Source organism: Erpetoichthys calabaricus, chromosome 2 (assembly GCF_900747795.2).
Source record: "Erpetoichthys calabaricus chromosome 2, fErpCal1.3, whole genome shotgun sequence".
Classification (NCBI taxonomy): Eukaryota; Metazoa; Chordata; class Cladistia; order Polypteriformes; family Polypteridae; genus Erpetoichthys; species Erpetoichthys calabaricus.
The window spans coordinates 197,598,957-197,619,827 of NC_041395.2; the positions used below are offsets into that span (position 1 = coordinate 197,598,957).

Genomic DNA, 20,871 nt, shown 5'->3' on the forward strand with positions numbered 1-20,871 from the left:
GAGGGATTTAGAACCTTTCAAAGCGCTTTAACCTGGCAGATTGCTTTCACACCATTAAACTCTTGGCCTAAAGGATTAATTTCCTTTATGTCATAAAGCACAGAGCAGTATTAATTAAACTCCCATCTCTTCTTTCTTGCTACAACTCTTCCATGATGAATACACAACGGTAGTTCCATATCACAAGAGAAACCTTGTTAATGAACCTTGATATTTCCTTTGTTCAGTTCCCATGTTCCAAAATAAAGATCAAAAGCTTCCTTAGAGAATAATACATATTTCTGTGACCAATTCAGCAAAATAAGCATATCTCTGTTAACTGAAGATTACTCTCTCACCCTGGTATAAAATGGGAGGTAGTGAAGACTCAGTTTATATCAAGAATAATCCAAATATAAATATCAAGAATGACTCAATTTGCCTTTGTCATCCATGTTGTTAGAACAGATTTATTTGTCCCCAGGGTGAAATTTGGCTTTTTACAGAAGCTCTTTAAATAAATAAAATAATAGATAAATATTTATATATACACGCTGTGGTCTGAATAAACACCATGATGACTGAAAAAAAAGAAAATTTAAAAACATAGAAAAGTTCTGACTTGGCAGTTACAGTGAGGCATTATGCAGGAGTAATGTTGTATATATAAAAGAGCCCCAGTGGTGTTTCCTGACACACTTCTGCAAAATAATTCTTTAGCTGAAAGTCCTCATTGTTAATGTGTCAGAAAGAGAATGTTGCAGCATTGGTCATTGGTTTTGTTTAAATTCTCTCCTTTGCTCTTCCAGGGGTTCCATCTGCGCTTGCCCTTTTATTTAGCTTGTTGATTTGATGGGCCTTTCTTGAAGTGATGTTACCAGCCCAGCACACCACAGTGTAGAAAATTGCACTGACCATCAGACAGTTATAGAAGATGTGAAGGATGTCACTTCCCTCATTAACGGAACACAGTCTCCTAAGGAAAAAGAGCCTGCTCTGCCCTTTGTTATATAGTTACTCTGTATTCCAAGACCAGTTTGCACCAAGAAACAAACTTCTCCACCCGACTCTTATAGTCTGTCTCATCCCCTTTATCAATATACCCCATAAGTGTGGAATCATATGACAATTTGTGTAAAGGACATGACCTGGTATTATATTTACAGTTGGAGGTATATATAATAAAATGAAAAGAAGACAGGCCTGTTCCTTGTGGTGCTCCAGTGTTGTTCACAGCTGTATGAAAAACACAGTCTGCCCAAACTGCATATCTTTGAGTCTACCTCTTAACGGATATGGCTAGATGGTATTAAAGGCACTGAAGACTGAAGCAATCAAAAAACACAATCCTCACAGTAATATGCCAGCTTTGTTCAGGTGAGAATAAGCTTTGTGGAGCAGACAGGTCATTGCATCCTCTAGTCCAATCTTTCTCCAATAGACAAACTGCAGTGGGTCCAGGTGGTCTACCACAAAAGCACTCGTATAATTCAGGACCACCATCTCAAAGGTCTTCATGATGTGAGACACAAGTGCCACTGGTCTGTAGTCATTAGACAGAAGAAGAGGAGACTGCCTTCTTTGGAAAAGGAACAAAGTAGGGTGTTTTCCACAGCAGTAGCACGTTCTGGAACCTTAGGGACAGGTGAAGAGGTGACCGAGGACACCACACAGTTGGTCAGCACAGGCCTTAAGAATTCGAGGACTGACTGCATCTGGTCCATCAGTTTTTCCGGAATGTAGCTTCCTCACTTATCTCCTTAGTTGATCTTCAGTTATGGACAGCTTATACTGATGGTCAGAAGTGGGCTTGTCTCTGGCCATTCTAGTTAACATGGTAGGAATAGTTGATGTAGTAGGGAAGGACTCATTACTGTAAGAAGATGGCAGTAGGAGGTAAATTCTATTGAAAAATTGGTTGAAGGCGTTAGCTTTGTTCACATCCCCTTTGTCCAGTAATTATGCCCAGTTCATTCCAGACATCTTTCATGTTATTCTGAGTGAGTTTGTTTTCAATTTTAGTTTTGTAAATTTGCTTTCCTTTGCTTAGCTTTAGCTTTAGCATTCACTGTGCATTTCTCAGAGCCTCTTTCCCACTGGATTTGAATATTCTGTTTTTCTCCTTCAGGAGACCTTTTAGCTCCTTGGTATTCCAGGGCTTGTTGTTTGGAAAGCAGTGTAACCAATTAAATATATCTTTCATTGAATTTTAAATTGTCAGTTTTTGGAACTGTCTAGTGTTATGGTGTTCACCTCACTAATCCAAAAGTATGGTGGTCAAAATGGAACTTAATGTTTTTCTCAAGCTGCAAACAGAATCTCTGCGCTTTTCTTATACCGAGTTTACTGACACTCTTGCCATGGAAAGATTATGTTTAACCTTATCACCTCAGTTCAAAACTGCTGAAAAGAACATTTTAGATGACTTGTGCATTAATGGAATGTACAGTAAATGCTTACAATTAAGAAAAGCGCCTTCATCCTTAATAGGGGCCTTTATTGCAATATGAGTGCAGTCAATTCCTCTGATTATGTTAGGATAACTATGGATACTGCCACAAATTGCCTTTTTATGTTGGCAAAAACATGTTTTTTTATGTACACATCCACCCTATATAAAACTGGATATAGTGTGTCAGAGTGTCAGGCAGAGTAATGATTATGAAGCTGGAAATTGGAGGTGTGATGATGAATGTTGTTAGTGCATATGCACTGCAAGTTGGGTGTGCAATGGATGAGAAAGAAGATTTTTGGAGTGAGTTGGATGAAGTGATGAACAGTGTACACAAGGGACAGAAAGTGGTGATTGAAGTGGATTTCAATGGGCATGTTGGTGAAGGGAACAGAGAAGATGAGGAGGTGATGGGTAGGTATGGTGTCAAGGAGAGGAATGAAGAAGGTCAGAGGATAGTGGATTTTGCCAAAAGGATGGACATGGCTGTGGTGAATACATATTTTAAGAAGAGGGAGGAACATAGGGTTACGTACAAAAGTGGAGGAAGATGCACACAGGTAGATTACATCCTATGCAGAATAGTCAATCTGAAGGAGATTAAAGACTGCAAAGTGATGGCAGGGGAAAGTGTAGTTAAGCAGCATAGGATGGTGGTCTGTAGGATGATGTTGGAGACCAAGAAGAGGAAGAGAGTGAGGGCAGAGCCAAGAATCAAATGATGGAAGTTGAAAAAGGAAGACTGCAAGGTTGAGTTTAGGGAGAAGGTGAGACAGGCACTGGGTGGTAGTAAAGAATTACCAGACAGCTGGGAAACTACAGCAGATGTAGTAAGGGTGACAGCAAGAAGGGTGCTTGGCGTGGCATCTGGAAAGAGGAAGGAGGAGAAGGAAACCTGGTGGTGGAATGAGGAAATACAGGAGAGTATACAGAGGAAGAGGATGGCGAAGAAGAAGTGGGATAGTCAGAGAGATGCAGAAAGTAGACAAGAGTACAAGGAGATAAGGTGCAAGGTGAAGAAAGAGGTGGCGAAGGCTAAAGAAAAGGCATATGATGAGTTGTATGAGAGGTTGGATACTAAGGAGGGAGAAAAGGACCTGTACCAATTGGCTAGACAGAGGGAGCGAGCTGGGAAAGATGTGCAGAAGGTTAGGGTGAAAAAGGATAAAGATGGAAACGTACTCACAAGCAAGGAGAGTGTGTTGAGCAGATGGAAAGAGTACTTTGAGAGGCTGATGAATGAAGAGAAAGAGAGAGAGAAGATGTTGGATGATGTGGAGATAGTGAATCAGGAAGGAGCAAGGAGGAAGTAAGGACAGCTATGAAGAGGATAAAGAATGGAAAGGCCGTTGGTCCAGATGACACACCTATGGAAGCATGGAGGTGTTTAGGAGAGATGGCAGTGGAGTTTTTAACCAGATTGTTTAATGGAATCTTGGAAAGTCAGACGATGCCTGAGGAGTGGAGAAGAAGTGTACTGGTGCCGATATTTAAGAATAAGGGGATGTGCAGGACTGCAGTAACTACAGGGGAATAAAATTGATGAGCCACAGCATGAAGTTATGGGAAAGAGTAGTGAAAGCTAGGTTAAGAAGTGAGGTGATGATTAGTGAGCAGCAGTATGGTTTCATACCAAGAAAGAGCACCACAGATGCAATGTTTGCTCTGAGGATGTTGATGGAGAAGTTTAGAGAAGGCCAGAAGGAGCTGCATTGTGTCTTTGTGGACCTGGAGAAAGAATATGACAGTGTGCCTCAAGAGGAGTTGTGGTATTGTATGAGGAAGCCGGGAGTGGCAGAGAAGTACGTAAGAGTTGTACAGGATATATACGAGGGAAGTGTGACTGTGATGAGGTCTGCGGTAGGAGTAATGGATGCATTCAAGGTGGAGGTGGGATTACATCAGGGATCAGCTCTGAGCCCTTTCTTATTTGCAATGGTGATGGAAAGGTTGACAGACGAGATTAGACAGGAGTCCCTGTGGACTATGATGTTTGCTGATGACATTGTGATCTGTAGCGATAGTAGGGAGCAGGATGAGGAGACCCTGGAGATGTGGAGATATGCTCTAGAGAGGAGAGGAATGAAGGTCAGTAGGAACAAGATAGAATATGTGTGTAAATGAGGGGGAGGTCAGTGGAATGGTGAGGATGTCAAGGAGTAGAGTTGGTGAAGGTGGATGAGTTTAAAAACTTGGGATCAACACTACAGAGTAATGGGGATTGTGGAAGAGAGGTAAAAAAGAGAGTGCAGGCAGGGTGGAATGGATGGAGAAGAGTGGCAGGAGTAATTTGTGACAGACGGGTATCAGCAAGAGTGAAAGGGAAGGTCTACAGGACGGTAATGAGACCAGATATGTTATATGGTTTGGAGACGGTGACACTGACCAGAAAGTAGGAGACAGAGCTAGAGGTGACAGAGTTAAAGATGCTAAGATTTGCACTGGGTGTGACAAGGATGGATAGGATTAGAAATGAGGACATTAGAGGGTCAGCTCAAGTTGGACAGTTGGGAGACAAAGTCAGAGAAGCGAGATTGCATTGGTTTGGACATGTGCAGAGGAGAGATGCTGAGTATATTGGAAGAAGGATACTAAGGACAGAGCTGCCAGGGAAGAGGAATAGAGGAAGGCCAAAGAGGAGGTTTATGGATGTGGTGAGAGAGGACATGCAGGTGATGGGTGTAACAGAAAAAGATGCAGAGGACAAAAAGATATGGAAGAAAATGATCCGCTGTGGCAACCTCTAATGGGAGCAGCTAAAAGAAGAAGAAGAAGTGCCTCGCCAGTCAGTTAATGACTTCCAGCACAGCAGACATGATAAAGTGAAGCTTGGCTGAGATACTGTTGCCCTGTCAATCAGATCCCTAAGAAATGACAACAGGAAGGTGATATAAACTGATGAGAAACCAAAAACGTTTTTCATTGCAGATAAGTAGCAGAATACAGTCTGTATAATATATCCATAATTTCTGAAATGTAATATGTTTGCTGTGTCATGTCACGTCTAGGTGTATTATAATAACAACTCAGTGATATGAATTATTATACATGCAAGCTTGTTTGGCTACATTTCCCTGCTTGATCAAGGGTTTCATCATTTCCCAGTTTCTCCAACTATTTTTTAAACAATTATTTTTTCAGTTTGTCAACTAATCTAATAAATAACTTGTGGCATCTATAGGGACATTTGTTACTTTAAATGTAAGGCTGATGGGATTAACTGTATATTATGGGATGGTACATATATTATGGGATATAAATGAAGGAAGTAAACAGCACACATATTACAACCCATTCTGTGGTTCTGAGTCCTTTTAATAGAATGAAGTGGCACAACATATACCATGGTAGGTGAGGGGACGCTGGCGCACGCATGTTGTTGCCGCCCCTCCCTGTTAGCAACACTTTTCGCAAAATTCGCCTTAATTCTGCACTTTCTTACGCTTGTTTTATTTCTTTTATTGTACGTATAGTTTGTGGATACAGCTGACTCGAATTGTATGGATTTGGCTTAATATTTACAGATTTTATGGACTCTACTTTGACTGGGAACAGCTGAGTCTCTGGATCACGGGACGAGAACCTATGAACATTTCTTTGTACCTGGCAATCTAGGACCTCGGGATGATCTGTCTCCATGATTATATTAAATTCGCTATGCTGATCTGCTCCCGTTTCATCTTACAGTACTCTACAACTGGGAACTGATCTGATGTTCATACTAATCTGGCTTTTGGCTCTGGGGCGATCACGCCTGAAATTACCAAGCGTTACTGTTGTGGCTGTGTATTGGAACCTCCAAATCCTGCTACCTCCTCCTGCTATGCTTTCTGCTGCTTGCTATCGCCGCTCACCTATGCTACCACACCCGCCTGTCCTAGAGGTTCCGTTGTGCTGTACTGCTTCTCCACTGCTATTCAGATAAGTATTGCCCAGTATCATGATAAAATACTCTCATGACAAACTCCTTCTTATTAAACAGTTTGTCCAGAGCAAATGGTCTGACTGGAACATCCTAAAGGACGCCGGTATTTTGCAGCGCCCGAAATATATACATCGTGGGTCAGGTCGCCGCCACCGCCGGGCTGCGAATGAAAAGACCACCGGCAGCATTTGCTCTGGAATACGCCGTCCTTCTCATGACCCTGGAAATAGAAGTGTCAGTGTGCCAAGTTTACATTATGTGGAAGTAAACCCTGATTGCGGCTCTGTGCAAAAAGAAGCCTCATTAATTAATATTGCACTGTTTAACTCGAGGTCTCTTAATGGCAAAGCATTGGTGCTGTCAGAACTCATCACTGACACCAAACTTGATATTCTGTGTCTAACGGAGACTTCGCAAAAACCAAACGAATTTGCGTCTCTCACAGAGACAGCTCCAATTGGTTTCACTTTCCACACAGAGCCTCGCAGCTCAAGACAAGGCGGTGGGCTTGCAGTAATTGTCAGAGCAGACTTAAACATTAAACGAATCCCAATTGACTGTCCATTGTCTTTTGAGTGCCTGGCTCTTAAACTAATAACGAAATCAGGTCCTGTCTCACTCATTGTTCTTTATCGTCCCCCAAAATACAATGCATACTTCTTATCTGATCTGATTGAACTTTTGACCCTCCTAAGCTCTTACTCTCAGAGAATTATCCTTCTCAGTGATTTCAACATCCATATTGACACCCCCACATCTAAACTGAGAAATGAATTCCTATCCTTACTGGACTGTTTTGACTTGACACAACATGTTGATTTTCCAACCCACTCTGGCGGTCATATATTGGATCTGATCTGCACTTCTGGACTATCTGTTGCCAACATTTACAGCAGTGATTTGGGACTCTCTGACCATAGAGCAGTATTTTTGACTGTTTCACTGCCTTTCCCTCCTCTTACCTGTAAATGACAAATTTCTTACAGAAACCTTAAAAATATCTGCCCCTCTATCCTTTCTGGATCCATTTCTGATCTTTTACTGTCTGCACCTATTCCATCAACACTAGATAGTCTTGTTGACCACTATAACTCAGCCCTTCATTCAGCATTAGATAAAACAGCTCCTTTAAAACATAAGGAGGTTTCCTTTAAACGTTCAGCTCCTTGGCATAACTCAGAATTGCGATCTATGAAAGCAGCTGGCTGATGCCTTGAGAGAATGTCACGTAAGACTGGCCTCACCATGCACATCCAGGCTTTCTCTGACCACCAAAGAGCTTACAGAGAAGCACTAACTTCTGCCAAGAACACCCATTACGGCAGAATAATAGAAAGTGGCCATGATAACCCAAGGGTTTTGTTCTCTGTAGTTAATAAACTACTCGAACCTGCATCTGGCCCAACTACCTCTTCTGCTGAAGTCTGTGAGGAATTCCTCCACTTTTTCTGTAACAAAATTAATGATCTAAATAATTCAACTAACATAAATACATCATCTGTTTATATCTCTCCCTGTTTTCCCACTCCATCCAGCTCCTTCTTTAAGTTCTCACCAGTCACATCTGCGTCTGTTAATAACCTGCTTTGTAAGATGAGGCCGACTATTTGTGTACTGGACCCCATCCCCACCACACTACTTAAATCCTGCCTTCATGCCATAATCCCGACTGTTACAACAATAATAAACACATCCCTTGACACTGGGTTTGTACCGCTCACTTTTAAAATTGCTTCTGTAACCCCAATGTTAAAAAAGTCTGGTCTTGATGCTGACAATCTTAACAATTACCGGCCTATTTCCCACTTACCTTTCCTGTCAAAAGTTCTCGAGCGTGTTGTAGCTTCCCAACTCACCAATTACTTGACCACTAATAACTTGATGGAACCATTTCAGTCTGGTTTCAGGGTGCGGCACAGCTGTGAAACTGCTCTGCTACGGGTAACCAATGATTTGCTTATGGCAGCAGACTCTGGACAAACCAGCATATTAATTCTATTAGACCTCAGTGCAGCATTTGACACTGTCAGACATGACATTCTACTGTCCAGAATGGAGAACATGCTGGGTATCTCTGGCACTGCCCTCCAGTGGTTCAAGTCCTATCTGACTGATAGGCAAGAGTTTGTTAGTCTTGGCAACAGTAGATCCAGCTCAGCGCCGGTCACACAAGGAGTCCCTCAAGGCTCTGTCCTCGGTCCTCTGCTTTTCTGTATTTATATGCTTCCCCTTGGCCATATTATCCGTAGCTATGGACTGGGTTATCATTTTTATGCAGATGATACTCAACTCTACTTCAATGTTAAAAGTGGAACTTCATCAGAGCTTTCTCAGCTTACAACCTGCCTTAGTGAAATTAAAACCTGGATGGAGCAGAACTCTTTAAAATTAAATTGCAATAAAACTGAACTCCTGCAAATTGGGACTAAAATGCAACTTAATAAAATGAGCTCCTTCCCAGTCTATCTTGGCGGTGATCTCATCAGACCTGCCTCTACTGTAAAAAAAATCTTGGTGTCATTTTTGATTCCTCCCTCTCTTATTCCGCCCACATAAATCACATTAAGGAACTTTCTTACTTTCACCTCCGTAACATATCCCGTGTTCGCTCCTTCCTCTCCTTCTCTAATGCTGAGAAACTTGTCCATGCTTTTATCACATCCCGCATCGATTATTGTAATTCCCTACTGGCTGGTGCCCCTTCTAATCTTCTATCATAGCTCCAGCTTATTCAAAACTCTGCTGCAAGAGTCCTTATTCGAACCAGCAGCAGCGAGCACATCACACCCATCTTGCTTCGCCTTCACTGGCTGCCTGTGTCTTACAGAACTGAATATAAAATTTACTAATAACCTACAAAGCCTTAAATGACCTTACGCCAAGCTACATCAGTGACCTTCTCCATCACTATGTGCATGTCTGCCCACTAAGGTCTTCTGATTCTGGCAATCTTGTTGTACCCCACACTAATCTACACTCCATGGGTGACAGGGCCTTCAGCTGTATAGCGTCCAGACTGTGGAATGACCTACCAAAATTAATCAGGTCAGCTGACTCCATGAATTGTTTTAAAAAACAACTCAAAACTCATCTGTTCAGGAAGGCTTTTAGCTCTACGTGACTTTATTACCTTTCTCTCAGTTTACTTCTCTGTCAAGATGCTCATGTAACCTGTGTGTGTGTGCTAGACCATCAATTATGTTGTCTGTTTTTTTTTTTTTCAGAATTCACTGTCTTAGTCTTCTTTATTTATTTATCTGGTTTGTACAATGCTATATACTGTATACCCTGCCGTTCTTTATTATATTCTGTAAGTGCCTTGAGCATGGGAAAGGTGCTATATAAATAAAATCTATTATTATTATTATTATGGTGTCAGAGTAAAAAACTAGAAACTGGAAAAAAATCAAATTGGCACTTAAAGGATCTGTACAAAACTTTTTCAAAACCTGGCAGGATCTAATCAGTAACATTTTAGAATAAGCATTTAAATTGAGGAAGCAGGTTCTCTCCCCTCTTTTAGTCCATTTATCTTTATTCATTTATTAATTTATCTATTTACTTATTTTTACTAGCTTTAAGTTTTACTCTGCTGGCCTAGCTCTCTTTCTCAGGGATGGGGGTTGATTTGTTTCGAACCTTTGTTTGTAAAACTTGAGTTATTTGTATGGGATTCTATTTGATTTTAATAATTTAATAATTTGATAATCAATAAAATTAAAAAAAAACAGATTTCATTCACCTTTAATGGAGTTTGATTCAATCAATTTGCCAGACTCTTGGCGAAAGTTCAAACAGCACGTACAGCTAATGTTCATAGGCCTACTTCAAAACAAAGGGGAAAAGGAAAAGTGTAGTTATTTTATTTGCTGCTGTGGGTTGGTGGCAAAGGATGGGACACATACAACAGATGACAGTAAGAAATTATAAACATATTATGACCATTTTGAGACTTATGTAATGACAATAATAAACCTGATATTCGTGCTATAAATTTAATGAAAAGGTGCAGACACCAACAGAATCATTTGAACAGTTCCTGACTGATCTACGGCTGCTAGTCAAAGACTGTGCTATGGGAAGAGCTAGAGACATCTGTTACTTTAAATGTAAGAAGGATGGGATTAACTGCATATTATGGGATGGTATGTTTATTATGGATATAGATGGAGGATGTGAACGGCACATGTAACAAGCCACCCTATGGTTCTAGGTCCTTTTAGTAAAATAAAGCGGCAAAACATATAGCAAACTTGTTGGTCAACAGTAATAATTTTGGATTACTCCATTAAAAATCTAACATATACCAAAAAGCAAACATGAAAAACTTATCATTAGAATATCAACACTGTATTGTGTAATAAAGTGCAAAAAGAAATCCAAACTCAAAATCTTTCCAAATCAAAAAAATTTCAGATCACAAATAAATGTTCCATAACAAAAGTAGTACAGTTTGAATCAGATATTTCTGCTTAGCAGTACAACATAAGTGCAAAAACACAAGATCAGGTAACACTGGAGTTTGTTGCAATCAGATTTCAATAACACACAAACGTAAATCTGTTTAGCAGTCCAACATCAGAGATCAGATTAAGTAACACTTGAACACAATTTATCAATTCAAGTAACACTTCAGCACTACCAAAATGTTGCGTACGCGGGGGTCAAAGTTGATGTAAATATAAGTCATATATACGTCCCTCGTCAAGTTTTCTTTTACAGTACCTGTTGTTTACGTGGGAAGTTGCATACACATATTTCAAGCCTCTGTTCGTGCGTATGCAGACTTTGTAAATGAGGCCCCAGGTCACTGTCTGTGTGCAGTTTGCATGTTCTTCCCTTACCTATATTATGGTTTCCACCACTTGCATTTAAGTTGATTTGTGATTCTAAACAAATTTGTGGCAGCTGAGTGCAAGTAATTATGACCAGTGATGCCTATTCACATCATCCAGACTTGGTTCCTGCCTTGTATCTGATATTGCCAAAATAGGCTTTGAAGACCCTGACCTGGAATAAGTAATTTTGAAAAATGAATGAATTGAACCTGCTTAACTTCTTGTTCAGGGCAGATTCCTACCTTTTCTGGGTCATGTATTACTCTGCATTGGGCGAAACTGATTCAGGAAATAAACGGATGGATGGAATAATCCTTTAATTCCAAACACACTGCTGTACTTTTCACACTTGATGCTGAAAACCTAAGCCATCTTAGCTGCTCTTTGTGGTTTGCTGTTAAATATTAGCTTGGGGGAAAAGGTTTATAAGAAAACATTTTCGAGCCTGATTTATCCAATTTAGAATTGTATTTTGCTGGAGCCTATTCTGGCAGTATTGGGCACAAATGAAGGACCCAGTACTGCACAGGAATCAGTCCATCACAGGACCTTGTCAAGTGCATGTTCAGACTCCTATTGTTAGTGAAGCAAAAACTCTTTTAACTTTTTATCTCATCTCATCTCATCAACCATTTTTCCTGGTGTTGGTCATGGTGGCAGCAGGCGAAGGCTTTACTTTTTATTCCCTGTTATTACATAAAACACTTTAAATATGTTAGGGCAGTAGGGTGGTGTAGTGGTTAGTAGTCTTGCAGCCACAAAGGATCAAATTTAATCTTGTCTCTGTCATTTTATATGTTCCCTTTGTGAATTTGGGGGTTTTCCTCAATTACTTCAGGTTTCTCCTACATTCTGAAGATGCTTGTTGGCAACAAGCTGGTCCATCATAAATGAGCATGAGTGTTTCAGTATGGCACCGTTTACACCTCTTGATTAGTGAACAAAAAGCAATAACCATTGCCAACCTTGATGGACAAACCTTTACACCATTTATCAACCAAAAAAGTGTGGGTGTATATGTACAGAAGAAACCTGTGATAAAACTTCCACTCTGTCTTTTATAAATCATTGCAAGCCTAGCTCTGTGCTCTCTGCTCGCATTCTGCCTGGCTTTAATTTCTGCTGTGCAGCAGAATGCCTACTGTCTAGGGTGTGGTTGCAACAAAGCCTCAAGCAAACCCTTCTGCTCCGGAGGGAAGACCTTCCATAATGGAGTTAGATGTGGGTGCCAGTCCTTGGTAAAGGAAAGCAAGTTGCATAAGCAGGAGGACTGTACATAAAGAAACACATTTGACTTCCTGAGAAAAAAAGATGACTGATTACCAACTGCCCAGTAGATATCATTTTTATGCTTGAAAAAGAGAACCTGAAATGCAATTGAAACTTGGTCTACTGCAGCTCAACTGAGTAAATCCTGGTTTACTGTTAACACCTCGACTCTGTCAACTACTGCTTGCAGTTTTTGTTTTTGTTTTTGCTGTTGTGGCTTCCCTCTTCTCTTCTCTAGTGACTGGATTCTCCCAGTCTTGGCTCATGCTGGGTGGGAGAAGGAAGGTTGGATTCTTTTATAATGTACAATTGTTTCTTGTTTGTCTTTGTTTAATAAAATGTTCATCACAAATAAAAAGAAAAAGAGGACCACAGTGTTTGTATCCTCAAAAAGTTTAAGTGCAGTATGCAACAATTTCAAATAGTGTGACACACACACATGGCAACCTCACAATTTTTTAGAAGAAATAAGGAAATAAAATTTGCAGGTTTAGTGCCTTTTTTAGGTAGGAGAAAAGATGATCAAGCTGAGCTAAAATACAATTATATTTGGTGTTGTCTGTTAATATTTTGTGTCTGTATATGCTTACATAAAATTGATGGATGGGTGAATGGATGGATTCTGTCATCAGTGATCTAAACACAAAGACACCTTGCTAGAAGATGCCCGTAGTTTACACTTTCATTTGTCCATTTCCTTGAAATGTTTAGCTAGCCCGTGTTTCCCAGAATGCAACTCTCATTCAACGCTTGATATAACTTCTCAAACATCATGACTTTGTGTGCAGGTGGCATGCTTTTCTAATTCTCCATCAAACGTACAGCATGTTTATTAACTCAAGGTGAATTACAGGGTCGTGCACAAAAAAGTAGCCCCATCCGTGATAAGGAGCCCTGTCCTGGTTTTAGCTGCAGCCAGATGTAACTAGTAGGATTATGCACTAGTGATTTGTTTTGTTACTTCTGATATTTGTATGCTTGCTGAAGAGAGGGCATGCCATATTCATTGGAAGAGCATACTTTTATTGTGAAGCTGAATGTTTGCACAGGCTCCTACAAGTTGACAAATGAGGGATTCCTGGAACAATATCCTATTGTGTTTCTGTGAAATCCATAATTCCATTGATGAAAAAAATAAAATAGGGTACTACTGCATTTATGCTAATAAACCTTTCTATCCATACCCTAGGTTTTGTCAATAATATTGCAGACCTTACGGAAAGAAGTCCCTCGTAAATCAATGCAGCAATTCTCACAATGAACGGGATTTATGAAGGTCACAATGTGTACTCCTAGATTTGGAGGATATTTTTTTTGTGTGAATCCCTTAATCTAAGTCAATCCTGATTTCTTCGACATTCTTCATAATACTTTTTAAAGAACTAAAATTCCAGTGCACGCCTATCTGTTTTACATGTGTGCTGTATCAGCTGAGCTCAAATCTCATTGACATATGAATAGATATTTTTGACGGCCACATTATCTCAATAGCTGCAAAATGTTGACTTCCACAAAATTACCTAAAAGGAATCAACACCCTTACAGTGAAACAGATGGTGACCCACCAATCACTTGAATACATATTTACAAGCTTTTCATTTGCTAATGAATCTCTGAGAATGCGGTAATTCACACATTTAATTACCTCAGGCTACAACGAAAGGCAGTGTCACCACAGCAGACACTATTTTGGATATGCTCATATCTGGGTTCCCATTCCAAACATAACACAGCAGGACCCCAGTGGAACTCTGGAGCCTCCTCTGGCCAGCCAGCTGTTTTTCTGCACCACAGGTGTTTCTCTGAGGACTCAGACTCTCTCACACATAAGAGGCGTGAATCCCGCCCCATCTCTCATAGGAGCCTCATGAAAAACTTCACCGATGCAGAGACAATAGCTCATTTTGTCTAGCGAAGAGTCATGACCATGATGAAGGACTTGCAACACTGTCTATCCATTGCTTCTTTTGCATTACTAGGAGGTGAGTCTGTTTAAAGTTACCTTTAATTTCCAGCAGAGGTTAATTGCCTAATGTTTTCTTTGTGATGTCTATAGTATCTATTGCTTGTGCCATCCTCATCTGTGACAAAAAACACAGTGGTCCCACCTATGAGTCCCTGCAAGATGTCTTTAACAAGAAGTCCTTCCGTCCCGCCTTCAATTTGAGCTCTCCAACCATCACCAATATCTCTTTCACACTCTATGCTGTGCTGGGAGTTGTGAGTATTTTCACATATACCAGTGGAACAGATGATATTTCCACATGTGAGACAGGACCTGTTCTCAGCTTGGCATTACTTTCATTCTTACTCTTTCAGAACGAGAAGACCCAACTTTTGACCACATTCCTGTGGCTCAGACTGGTGAGTGAGCAATTCTCTCTACAGGCAGAGTGTTGTACTTTGGTGGAGTGTGGGGGTCTCTTTGTTGATTTGTTCTGACCTATTTTTGCGGTACTGTCTTTTTTGACACTTAATTCAGTGGGATTTCCTTTTTTTCCCCTAACCATTGCTCTTCATGAGAGGCACACTTTGACTTGAGTCTTTGTTAGTGCCTGAGTCCTGATTGTTGGAAGGGATTGAAGCACTTACTATGTTGGGTAGTTTCACTCACTGTGTTTGAGGGGACCTTCTTTTTGTGGGTTGTACTTCTGTTCCAAAGGTCTTTTATGTTTTCTTGTCAGGAAGGATTCATTTTATCCTACCATCTTGTTTATTTTAGTGGGAATATTAATCATTAAATGATTCAGGAGTGTGTGAATTCTTATTTTGTAGGTATTCATTTTTCTGAATAATTATTTCTTGCTTTGTTGAGATTTCTGTTATGGTGGCAAAGGGTTTTTATTTTGAGATTATTTCCTGTTGGTTCCACCTCATTTAGGGGTTCTTGGTTTTTACCCATTTTATAACAAAGCTTCCTTATCATGGAGGATGTATTTTTTCCTTGACCCACAGTTTAGTACACTGCTTCTAGAATTCTCTTTGATCTGACACTTTATTTCTTTTTAGTACTGGCACCATGAATTTCTTCAGTGGGACCCAGAGGCCTGTGGTGGGGTGTCCAAGATTTCGCTGCCTGTGGAGGAGCTGTGGACCCCAGACATCATTGTTTATGAATTGTAAGTTAATTAAATGTTCATCTGATCATCATGTTCACATGGTATCTCTTAGGAATATATTGTGCTAATGAGAGCATTGAGGGGGTGGGAAGCGTGTGGGATGTTTGTTGAACACCTCAACAGATGACTGGTAATTGATGACACTGTTTTTCCAGTATAGATGAGGACAAGTCCCAGCGTTGCCCATATGTCTATGTGAATCATACCGGGCAGATACGCTACGATCGGATGCTACGTGTTGTTAGCTCCTGCAACTTGGAAATCTTCAATTTTCCCTTTGATGTGCAAAACTGCACTCTTACCTTTGGTTCCTATATGCACACAAGTGAGTATACAGATGGCTAGGTTGGTTCCCAACTCTTCAGATGGGTAAGGATGAGTGCACTGAATGGGATCATCATCTCTTACTGGTAAAAACAACAGGGAAAGTAGTAGAGATGGATAGTGGGTCATCAGTCTTGGGGGCTCCTACCTATTCATGTATAAAAATAAGCAAGTCACATCCATAGTTAAAGATCCCAAGAGGGAGATCTCGAAATTTGGATAGTTTGGTGTGTATAATGGCCTCTTTCCACATGCAGTTCGAGATGTGAGGGTCAGCACTGCCATTCCTTTTGAGCAGATCTCTGCTAACTCTAAGAAGTATCTGGAGACAAGTGGAGAGTGGGAACTGGTGGTCATCCAAGGCGAATCGGACATCCTTAAGTTTGGTATTGATGAGTGGGACATCATAACATTCTGGGTGAGCACTTCTATTATATGTTACTTACACAGGTCACTCATCCTATTAAGCACTGCACAATGCTCATTACTTGGTAAGCATTATGTATTTATTGTTGCCCTCTCTATCTGCAGGTGGTCATCAAACGCAGGCCCATTCTCTATGTGGTCAATCTACTTATTCCTAGTGCCTTCTTGATGGTTATCGACATTCTTAGCTTCTTGTTGCCCCCCCACAGTGTGGATCGTGCCTCCTTCAAAATGACTCTCATTCTGGGATATACAGTTTTCTTGCTCATCATGAATGACCTGCTTCCAAGCACTGCTAATGGGACACCACTTATTGGTGAGTGGGTAAGACAGATATACTAAATGAAAAAAAGAGTTGCGAGCTAGATTTAGACTCTTTCCACAGCTGTAAACATGACCTATTTCTAAAAGGCCAACTCCAGCTTTGTGTCTATCATCTCTTCTCTGCCAGTCAGCTCTGACTAGAGATGTCAATGACAAAACATGTTTCATCTTGGACCTCTTGATAGCTGATGAAAGTAATTGTTTATATTCTGTATTTCACAAATGCCTTCATCTAATGTGGCTTAGAATATGCGTCCACAAAATTCTTTTACAATTGAAGCACTGGCAGCTTAAGTGACTTGCTCATGACAACAGAGTGATTTAGAGGTAGGAGTTAAACTGGCAGCCTTGTAGTTAAAAATCCAGTTCCACCACACTGTGAATTAATCTACATATACTGTACAGCATTTGTTTTGTGCATTCTGTTGCAGAAGAACCCATTCCATAAATTGTGCTCTTAAGATATCACGTGTTTGAACACATTCCAGCTAATGGATGTTTATTTTCACCAAAGTAGAGTTTTATAAATAATCAAATACATATGAGTATTAAATTCATGTGAACAGTTAATGTACATATATGATAATATATAACAGATAAATCCTTCAAAATGAACACCATATGCATGGGCTTTTCAGCAATAACTTACAAAAAGTGATAAAGCAGTTTACAAGTTTGAAGCATAAATGTTTGTTGCCTGATCATTAATAAAAATCAGTTTTAGAATTTACATTCTTCTTCAAAAAAATGAGACTTTAGCTAAGTGTGTCATATTGTTACACTTTTCTATTAAGACTGGCTTTCAGGTAAATTTTCTACTGATAAACATCCCTTCTCTGTCATCCTCCAAGTAGATCCTCTGTTACAATAACTTCAGTGTTCTTCTCACCCATATTGTTACCTTTTCAATGGGGTTCAAGAAATGCTAGAGCAACACTGATGCCGTGTTTTAAACTGTAACCTTTTCAGAGATTTTTGAGAACTAGATGTAACTATAAAATATGATCAAGGGAGAGAGAGAGAATGATACATGCATTAAATGTCTAGACCCAGTCATTAATAGTTGATGCCTAGCTTTTCTTAGCATACAAATAATGGTAATGGCTCGTCTTTTTTTTCCTGCATATAAATGTTAACTTGTATACGTAGCAATAGGTTTAATTTTACAAATACATTGCCACTAAATAGTTACTAAGAATCAAACAGAGTGAAGTTTAACCTTCAACTCCTTAGACACAATTAATTACATGGATCCAATGTTATAGAATTTATTTCAATCCAAAGGTATCTTGGAGTGCATGCTAGGAGGAGGCCAGTTTCATCCACACTACCAACTGTGTGATTCTGAGCAAGTTACTTAAACTACCAGTGCTGTAAAAGAAAAACACACAGTACAAATTTTTTCTGGTGATTTGTATTTAACATTATATAACTGTGAAGTCCATTATACATATCTGCCAAATAGGCAACATACCCTTAGGTCACAATTACTTTTACCTTAAAGTAGCTAGAATGCCACAGTACGACTCTAGCCCCTTACATTATTGTTAAGGTTGCCACATTTTGACAGCCTTAGTTCTGCACTCCTAAACAACAAGATTGTAAGGTCTGGCAGAAAATAGCAACCACGATAAAACTTGTCCAGAACATACTCCTGCAAAGCTCAAAGTCCTCAAACACAACATCCACAACTCTTTTGTCTCGAGCTCTGGCTTACTGACCCAATTTCTGCACCTACAGGCATATACTTCTCAGTCTGCTTAGCCTTTATGGTGATGAGTTTGCTGGAGACGGTGATAATCACCAATATTCTGCATCATAACACCATGAAGTATGAGCCAGTGCCAGGCTGGATTCGAGTTGTAGTTCTGAATCATATTGCCCGGCTGATCTGCTACAAACACTCGCCTAAGCCATCTGAGACACCTTCCACCACTGGGGACTTTTCCAACAATGAGCTGAAACCTTACACAGGTAAGAAGAGCACAGAATATGGTAGGCTTTAATCTTAGCAGTTAACCACATGTAACCTGCTGCTTCTCAGACCCAGGGGAAAAAATCAAGAACATTGAGGTGCCCTTCATCCAGCTGCCCTCCCTGGTAAGCACAGAGGTCCAACAAATCTCTCGTGACCTGGCATCAGTACGAAGCCACCTTGATGAGCTACAGATCCAACAGAGCCGTGAGGAAGAGTGGATCCATGTTGGCTACATTCTGGACTTCTTACTCTTCAGGGTCTACCTGTTCTTCATACTTGCTTATGCTCTTGTCATAATTTGCACATGGTGCATCTGGTTCAACGTGTAGATCAGCTTGCCAGCACAATTAGCATAAGAATCCAACTACATCTTCAGAAGATTCATCCCGGCATATGGCACAGAGTATAGGCTTGGCCAAATATAGCCCTCTTGAATGATGTATGCCTATGGTTAATGTAGATGTAACGAGTTTTCCTTTTAACCAGGCTTTCTGCCTTTAATAAAGATGGTTTTTTATGTTTGTGTTTTTATAACATTAAATCTCACTTTTTTTATTGATGGTGGACACAGGATTCAGCTGACACAAGCCTGAATTGAGTGCAGTGTGTTTGACATCATTAGGTTATTTCTGTGGCAGGTCAGTGTATGTCCTAACACACTGGGACTGATCAGCTCCACTTCGATCTCAAACTTTACTGTCATACTGCTGGTGCCCATTTATGTTGAACAATTCTGGACACTACCACCACTCAGTGTAACTCACCTGTCTGGCTGAACACTTAAAAGCATACTAAAAAAAATATTTAAAATTATATTTATTTATGCAAGATCTAATTTAACAAGCAAACAAGCAGCAGGATGGGGCAGTGTTTCAGTGTCATTCATTCAAACCTACCACAATTCAGACATGTCTGATCGGAGCCATTCATGATAGTTGGAACAAGTGCAATATAATTATCTGCCCACTGGAAGAAGAGGAAAAACAGCTTCATTTTCAAATGAAGTAGGTGACACCAAAGTGGATATTTTATCCCTCATTTCAAAGAAAGTTCAGATGCTGCTGGTTTCCACCATCTCATCGAGGTTCCATGACTGCTGCTGCTAATAAGGCCCAGACCACACTGAAACTTAATGTTAACTGCAGACCACACAAACTTTTGTGAGTAGGCTGGAGCAAAGATCACAGAACCAGAATATTTACCATAGTCCAAAACAAATTCTTGACTATGGGAAAAACAGATTTACCAGTGTCACAGCTAGAACCTAGAGCTCTACCTGATCTGATATTCCATATTAACTTTAGAGAAAAAGACAAAATACATTCACAGTCACCACAGAGTTCTGCATCCAGCTCAGCTGGTCCTACAGTCAATTTTAACTCTGGTATATTCATTGATGAGATGAGTAATGAACAGGCCCCACAGGGGTCAGTTTATGTCCTGCTCCTGAGAGCCATTAATTCCTTTGCTACTTTGTCCACTATCCACTTCCTCATCTTCAGAAGTTTGCAGCTCCATATTCTGACGAGCCAGCATTTCCCTGCGCAGTGCTAGACGTCGGCACTTGGGACACTCCTGGTCATTGCGGAAGCAGCTTTTGTGATAGCAGGCCTTGCATTCTATGCAGAGAGAGAGACACAAACACACAACATTATAAGCCATCCTAGCAAATGCCAAAACTGTTGCCCCATAAAAATCGGGCTTTCACAAATAATATCCTTCTTTGCTACAAGCAAGCAAGCTGTCACAAACAGCCCCAACATTCAGATGAGACACCTCATCCCAAAATACCACATAGGTTCACTTAACCACAACTCGCCTCTTCATCAAAACATCTTGCTGCACCCAGCCATGATCCCAGTTAAACATTCATGCTAACACTAAAGACTATCTTCTCTACCACATTCTGCTAAAATGCAAGGTGCCTTGCAAAAACATCTCACCTTGCTCAGTAAGATACATAAAATGTACATAGCATACTGCATATACAGTATGTCAACTAATTAATTAGAAATAAACAATAGCTGCACTTCAAATCTCCAACCTAGTTTCATGTAATAAGCCAGAATAAGTCTAAACTTAATCTTACCCTCGCAACATCGGCACTTGTGTAGCTCAAACGGGAAAACAATGTCCTTGTCATTCCCACAGAACTCACAAATGAAACCTTTGGCTTGGCAAAGCTGTAGAGAAATACACATTTATGTCAGGAGTGGAAACAAGGGCAGAATATGCGC

General features: G+C 40.2%; 2 protein-coding genes across 5 annotated transcripts in view; one reads left to right on the plus strand and one right to left on the minus strand.

Moving 5' to 3' along the window:
- The window catches only part of LOC114645508 (5-hydroxytryptamine receptor 3A-like), a 67,541-nt gene extending 48,384 nt beyond the window's left edge, over positions 1-19,157 (plus strand). The window contains exons 1-9 of one of the 2 annotated variants that reach the window (XM_051923058.1): positions 13,874-14,445; positions 14,520-14,683; positions 14,783-14,827; positions 15,473-15,582; positions 15,738-15,907; positions 16,164-16,324; positions 16,438-16,648; positions 18,397-18,630; positions 18,701-19,157. In XM_051923058.1, the coding sequence (XP_051779018.1) occupies positions 14,385-14,445; positions 14,520-14,683; positions 14,783-14,827; positions 15,473-15,582; positions 15,738-15,907; positions 16,164-16,324; positions 16,438-16,648; positions 18,397-18,630; positions 18,701-18,963 (1,419 nt within the window). In that variant the 5' untranslated portion in view covers positions 13,874-14,384 and the 3' untranslated portion in view covers positions 18,964-19,157. Of the gene's footprint in view, positions 1-13,873; positions 14,446-14,519; positions 14,684-14,782; positions 14,828-15,472; positions 15,583-15,737; positions 15,908-16,163; positions 16,325-16,437; positions 16,649-18,396; positions 18,631-18,700 lie in introns of those variants that run through there. The other variant, XM_051923057.1, reaches the window with a different exon arrangement.
- A 278-nt stretch (positions 19,158-19,435) lies between these two features.
- rubcn (rubicon autophagy regulator) overlaps positions 19,436-20,871 on the minus strand; it is a 44,074-nt gene continuing 42,638 nt past the window's right edge. For all 3 annotated transcript variants that reach the window (XM_028794952.2, XM_028794953.2, XM_028794951.2), the window contains 2 exons: positions 20,724-20,817; positions 19,436-20,253 (listed from right to left, as the gene is read on the minus strand). In XM_028794952.2, coding sequence (XP_028650785.1) covers positions 20,063-20,253; positions 20,724-20,817 — 285 coding nt within the window. In that variant the 3' untranslated portion in view covers positions 19,436-20,062. The remainder of the gene's footprint in view (positions 20,254-20,723; positions 20,818-20,871) is intronic.